The sequence below is a fragment of the Vigna radiata genome, chromosome 6 (assembly GCF_000741045.1).
Source record: "Vigna radiata var. radiata cultivar VC1973A chromosome 6, Vradiata_ver6, whole genome shotgun sequence".
In the NCBI taxonomy this organism is placed as follows: domain Eukaryota; kingdom Viridiplantae; phylum Streptophyta; class Magnoliopsida; order Fabales; family Fabaceae; genus Vigna; species Vigna radiata.
In genome coordinates this window covers 1,306,078-1,312,744 of record NC_028356.1, presented here as the reverse complement: position 1 = coordinate 1,312,744, position 6,667 = coordinate 1,306,078, and the positions used below count along the sequence as shown (strand labels likewise).

Here is a 6,667-nt window from a genome sequence, read left to right as displayed (position 1 = left end):
AACTGATTATCTGATAGATCTAGTTCTAGCAAAGATGGCAAAGATAAACACCAAACAGGAATTGTTTCATTTAGTAAGTTGTCATTGAAGTATAATCGAGTTAGGTTTGAAAGACTTGTTATTTTGTTAGGCAGAGGACCCTTCAATCTATTATGTGAAAGATCTAAGGAAACGAGATATTGAAGATTTGAAATTGAGGATGGAATTTGGCCACTTAATTTATTCAATGAAAGATCCAAGAGAATGAGATGTTGAAGATTTGAAAGTGAGGATGGAATTTGGCCTTTAAATTCATTATATGAAAGATCCAAGTGAATAAGATGTTGGAGATTTGAAATTGAGGATGGAATTTGACCACTAAATTTATTTTTTGAAAGATCCAAGAAAATGAGACTTTGGAGATTTGAAAATGTTGATGGTAGCTCACCTTCTATATTGTTATGACCCAAATCTAGTTTTTCAAAACTGTTTGACTGGGGAAAGACATTTGGGATTTGGCCACTGAATTGATTGAATCCAAGATCTAGAAAAGTTAGACTCGGAAAGGTTAAGAGGGAGGAGGGAATTGAACCATTGAGATAGATGTTATCAGAGAGATCAAGGAAAGTAAGATGCGTGAGGTTGGAGAAAGAGGCAGGGATTGACCCCCCAAATCGATTAGATGAAAGATCCAATGTAGTGAGAGAAGCAGCACTACAACTGAAGCTGGGAAGATGTTGGCCGTTTAGATCGTAACCATATTTTAAGTGCAACTGTTGAAGTTTTGGTAAGCATAAGATACCATTTTTCAAGTATCCCCATACTCCAGTGTTACTGAGACTAAGACTAACTAAAGAGGTTGACTGATTGAGTGACTTCATTGAACTTTGAGTCATATCTACATCATCCAAAATAAGCTCCTTTAAAAGTGTTGCGTTTTGGAGGAACTTCTTCCAACTGTCTTCTTTCCACATTAACCGCATATTATGAGAGAGATCAAGTGATTCTAATTTAGAAAGTTGTGAGATTTGGGAAGGAATTTCACCTTCAAAGAGACAATCAGACAAATTGAGGTGTGTGAGACTCACAAATCCAGCAAAGAGAGATGAAAGTTGAAAGTGGAAATAATTGAAAGCAAGATTAAGTGATTGGAGATGAGAAAGATAGAAAAATGTACTGTTCGGAAGGATTTCACCATAAAGACCATTGCATGAGACATCGAGACCTATGACACGACTAGAAATGGGGTGGCAAGTAACGCCAACCCATGAGCAACAATCTGTCTCATTTTTCCATGTTACTGTCTTTGGATCCATATCACTGCATGCAGCATAAAGAACATCATAAGTCGCACCATCATAAGTGAGAGAGGTATCGTCTGACCCAAAAGAAAAAGTAATAGAGGTTTTGAATTGGAGCAAGGCAATTTTATCGTGAGGATGACATAAGGAATGGGAGAATGAGAAGTAAAAGAAAAACATATGGCAACATAGAAGAAGCAACCACCCCACCCATGACTCCATATCTGTGTGTAAGTGCAAATGTTCAGTGGGATTTACTTTAAAGGAAAAATGTGCATATGGCTAAGTAATGAAAGATGAACATTTATAGCGAAATTAAAATAGGGAGATGGAGTTCTTTGATTGTAACCAGATTAATGTTTGATCGTGGCTTCTAAACTAAACATGGCTCAGCTTCTAATATTGTACCATCATTGTCAATGGAATTGACTTTTGGAGTCATTGTCGACAAAAATGGGGCCTATAGGTTTGATTTCCTTCAAATTTATTGTACTCTCTATCCACAAAAATGGCATTGACTGAGGAGTCAATGCCCCAAAAAATGGGACTTGCGTTTAATACTCCAACTACATCTCATTTATTATCAAATACTTTCTTTTTTATTTGTTAACTAATAATTATCCAAAAAATAAACCCACCATATTGCTTCACTCTTCATATATTTTATTCTTTCCTATAATCTTTACTGCAATTGAAATGCTATTTTTTAATCTTTTCAGATACATTTTATATCTTTTCCTAGTATTTTTATTTTTTCAATATTATTGATTTATTTTTCACCTGTTAACCTATTTATAATGGTAGCATTTTAAACAAAACTAAATATATTGATTTGATTATAATTATTGTTTGCTATACAGTAATAAATATTGTTTTCAATTAATTCTTTGCCATTCATTGAGTAGAGAGAAATATATCATAATTTTTGTGTTATCCAATCAGCATGCCTTCTGATAAAAAAGATTAATGTTATTTATGCAGAAAATACGTGTATCTGAACTGTAATTAATTAGACTTTTGTTTAATGGTTTCATTTATTTCGAAATTAAAAAATAATTAGTTAAGGTGAGTACGTACAAGGAAGTATTTAAATTACAAAGAAGTTGTAGATTAATATTTTAAATTAAAGAAATAATATAGAAATGTAGTATTTTTTAATGTCTACTATGAGATTTGAAAAGTAATTTTGAGGGCTGTGTATTTCAAATAAATTTTAATTTTCCTTTTCATTATAATTTATTTCCATGAAAAGAGGTTGTGTGAAACATTTAATTAATAGATACATTCGTCATAAGCACTTGAATCTTTTAGGATAATTTGATGAGACTCAAAAAGTTTAGTTAATGTCTACCAAAATATCAAAGACATCTACCATTCCTTTTCACCCAAACTTGTATATGTTTAGTAAAATGTTTGTTTATTTGGATGAAAATTTGAAAGGAAAATTAATAAATAATTCCATACAAAAACCATTAATTACTTGTTTCTTCATTTGTTATGCTTTTAAAAATATAAATAGTTATCAAAAACCATTAATGTTGTGACCCCTAAACACGATATGACTTATCTTCTAATCCTTTCTTTACGCTTTCATGATTGCTCCCATTTTTCCAATTTAACGCGCATCATTTGACATAACGTGTTTTTTAGTTTTGAGTAGGGCTAGACATATTTAACTTAACTAACTAAACTAAACTATAAATTATTTATACTATATTAGACTATGAAAACTAACCTATTTTTGTTAAAAATTGAGTTATACTATTTTGCGGTTCAAACTAAAAAAATTGAATTTTCTTATTAGAAGTTCAGCAAATATACAATGAAACTGCGTGTTCTTTGTTGCTTTATAACACTCAAAACTTAAATAAAATTTAATTGCATAGATTACATTAAAAGAAATTGATCGGAAAAACCTTAATCAAATCTATCCATGTATAAATTTCAATAATATAATAATTTTTAGTAAAAATAAATACTTAAATGAAATATAATAATAAATTAGTATGATATATAATTATGAAAAGTAAGATATACAAATATAAATTAATACAAATGACTAAGTTACATGTGAAAAAAAATAATTTATACCAATCTGTAGTATATCTTGACATAGAACAAAAGAGTGAGTTATAGGTTATGGTTGAAAAGTGTAGTCTATAATACATAATAGACTATGATTTACGAAAAATTTGTAATCTATAGACTTAAAAACATGGAGGTGAAATGATACGCATCAGATGATAAGATTTTATCTAGAAAATAATATGATGGTTATGAATTTGAATTTTCAAAAGATACAAATAAAAATAAGAGAGAACACGAAATAAGATAAAGATGGAGACGTTATAATGTAACATATTAATAAGTCAATGAAGATTGGTCACAAAGATTATCATCTTTAATAAGAACCAATGTTGGAGACATCACACTCTAACACATGGATTCGTCACAAGGAAATGACTTTTTATGGCGGGTAAAATTAACCTATTGTGACGCGTGGATTGACGTCACATGTCATATGTGCAATCATTATGACAAAATTTCATTTATCAGTCATAATATGACGAATTTATTATAACTATACGTAGCTGGATTTACCTGTCGTGGACTATTATGATGTAGTTATTTTTACATGTTATAATACATGTTTTTCAAAATTAATATATTATGAAATACATAAAAGGTTGTTTTTTTTTTTAAAAAAAAAATTCTTGTTTACATTTGACATCTAATCAATTTTTTTTCTATATTATCATCTCTTCCAATTAATTTATATTCAATTTATAATCAATATATTTTGTATTATAATTAATTTATAATCAATAAACAAAATTAAATTCATTTCATACATTAAATTGTCTAATAATATTTAATACATTATTTCTATATAAAATTATGTATTAAATCCAAATATTACATTAATCTATATATACTACTAAATTGTTGTCAAGATTCTACAATTTACTAACACTTAACATAAAAGAAGTCCATTTAATTCTAATGTCTTATGTATGAAGTTTTTATTGAAAATAAATCATTAAAAAATTACAAATAAAATAATGTTGTAATGAACAATTAAATAATTATTTAGTTAAAAAGAAAAAACACCTTTGGCTTCTCGGCAAAAAGAAAGGTTGTTATGATTTACATTATCAAATAACAATAGTTCAAAGAAACAAAATTCATTTTGGGAAGACCATTAAAGAATGCGTGCACATTGGTATAATTAAAGGAGTTTGATTTTCCAATAGCTTGCCCAAGCAACAATTCCAACCAACACTGAACTTGCACCAGCGAGCTAAAACAAAGATAATATGGCAACACCAAAACCATAGCCAATTTAACAAACCAGTGTTTCGTCTTTATTTGATCAAACCTGACCAAAACATCAAAATTGAGAAGAATTTCTATCTCCAATGTACAAACAACAAGCAACAATGTTAACAATTAACGCTCAACTTTTTTCTAGTTTTTGGTGCACTTACAATGTCTTGCAGCCTCCCATATTTTATAGCGGCCAACTACATCTTTGGGTATTTGACAGACGAGAGATCATGGTTCCCACTTCCACAATACACTTGTTAAAACAAATTAATGGCAAGAGGATGCTGACTCCTGTTTCGTAATCTATATTTCATACCCAAGGAAAATGATTAATAGGCAACAAAAGCACAAACAACAGTGGTGATGATTGCCCAGTAGACAGCAACAGGGATCTCTTGCATGGCTTCGGCCAATGCTGGGATTTTCTTCAAGTCATAACCTTTGGTGGAGATCCTCTCCAACTGAGTGATGCACTCAACTGCGATCAGCAAGTTCTTCACCAAAATGTTGTAGTCAGCAACGGCTTGCCTATTCCTCTCCACGATGTGAACTCGATTCATCTGTGCCAGTGATCTTCCAAGATGGTCTCCTGTTGGAACCTGGACAACATGCCAAAAATTTCCATCTTCCAAAGCCGAAGCAGCTAGAACTAGTATTGCTTTTCCATCCCACCAGTAGCTCCTCAGCTCGTCAAGTATCGACATTGCTATCTGATGCGCCTGATGCTCACCAAGAGGAGACTAAATAAATTTTGAGAAAATATTATTTGACACATATACTCATTAATACATTATTTCTCACACTCTTGTTATAAAAAATATATTAAATGAGTGTATATCAAATGAGTGTGTAGGTGTATCAACCTACCATTACCCATAAATTTTATAGAAAATATAGTTATTTGTGAAACTTTTAAACCAAACTTTGATGTATTGGAAAAACAACTTAAAGATGAGTAGGTTTGTGTGACACCCGGGTACTGACGAGGGCGGAAAGTGATCACGGGTGCAAGAAAGCATACTAGAAAGCCTCATGATGATGTGTGGGGGTAAGATTATTTTATCAAAACGTTGAATTAATAATTATTATCTAAAAAAATATTTAAAAAATTACGTCTATTAAAATTTCTATTAGAAACTAAAGAAATTTAAAAGGTTAAAATGGTACAAAAATAAATTGTAAATCCCAATAATACGTGCCCCACGACACCACGTTCTAATTCTTTGTCTCCTATCTTAATTACTTTTTAACAATTAGTATTAAATTTTTAATTCTAATCGAATATGACCAAAACACACACAAGGTGAATTACATTATTTCTTTATGTGTTTCATGAACAAAGATAAGGTATTTTAGATAAATTAGTTTAAATTTTCTATTATTTATTCTGAACTTTGTTATGTATTATTATCTCAATATTGTGACTTGATTAAATGAGTTCATTAATCTCAAATAAAATTTGAAAAATGTGGCAACAAAAGTAGAATACATTTATTTTACAACTAAACATGGATGAAATTTTTCATACAACATAGTGTGATAAGATTATTAAATTATAATTTTTTTTCCAACATAATTGAAATTGAACAAGTGTATAGAACTTTTTGCAATCATACATATATCCACTCATCTATTCTGTCACTTTTAACTATTTCACATATTTCACCTTCTTCTCAACTTTTTATGGAGACCACCTCCGACCATTTTCACAAGCCATTCAGGCTTTCCAATGAACAATACAAAAATTCCAAGGCCAATTCCAAATATTACTCCACATCCATATCCTATAACAACTGTTTCCCATCCAAATTCAAATTTCTCTTCTCGCCAGAAGCTCGGAGAAGATGGAGATTGTTGTTCAGTGTTGTTGCAGTTCTTTGACAATGGAAACCCACATAGTCCTAAGTTTCCAATGTAGGAGTTATTTTCAAAAGTATTGAACTGTTTTCCTTTGGGTATTTCTTTGACAAGATGATTATAGGAAAGATTCAGGACTTCAAGAAAGTTCAAATTGGTTAATTCTGTGGGTATCCTACCCATGAACATATTTGAGGAGAGAT

General features: G+C 30.4%; 2 protein-coding genes across 2 annotated transcripts in view; both read right to left on the bottom strand.

Annotated features, from left to right (window-relative positions):
• The window catches only part of LOC106763209 (probable LRR receptor-like serine/threonine-protein kinase At4g36180), a 3,558-nt gene extending 1,619 nt beyond the window's left edge, over window positions 1-1,939 (bottom strand). The window contains exon 1 of the mRNA XM_014647417.2: window positions 4-1,939. Within this exon, the coding sequence (XP_014502903.2) occupies window positions 4-1,502 (1,499 nt within the window). The 5' untranslated portion in view covers window positions 1,503-1,939. The remainder of the gene's footprint in view (window positions 1-3) is intronic.
• A 4,330-nt stretch (window positions 1,940-6,269) lies between these two features.
• Window positions 6,270-6,667, bottom strand: part of LOC106763208 (probable LRR receptor-like serine/threonine-protein kinase IRK) — a 3,053-nt gene continuing 2,655 nt past the window's right edge. The window contains exon 3 of the mRNA XM_014647416.2: window positions 6,270-6,508. Coding sequence (XP_014502902.1) covers window positions 6,270-6,508 — 239 coding nt within the window. The remainder of the gene's footprint in view (window positions 6,509-6,667) is intronic.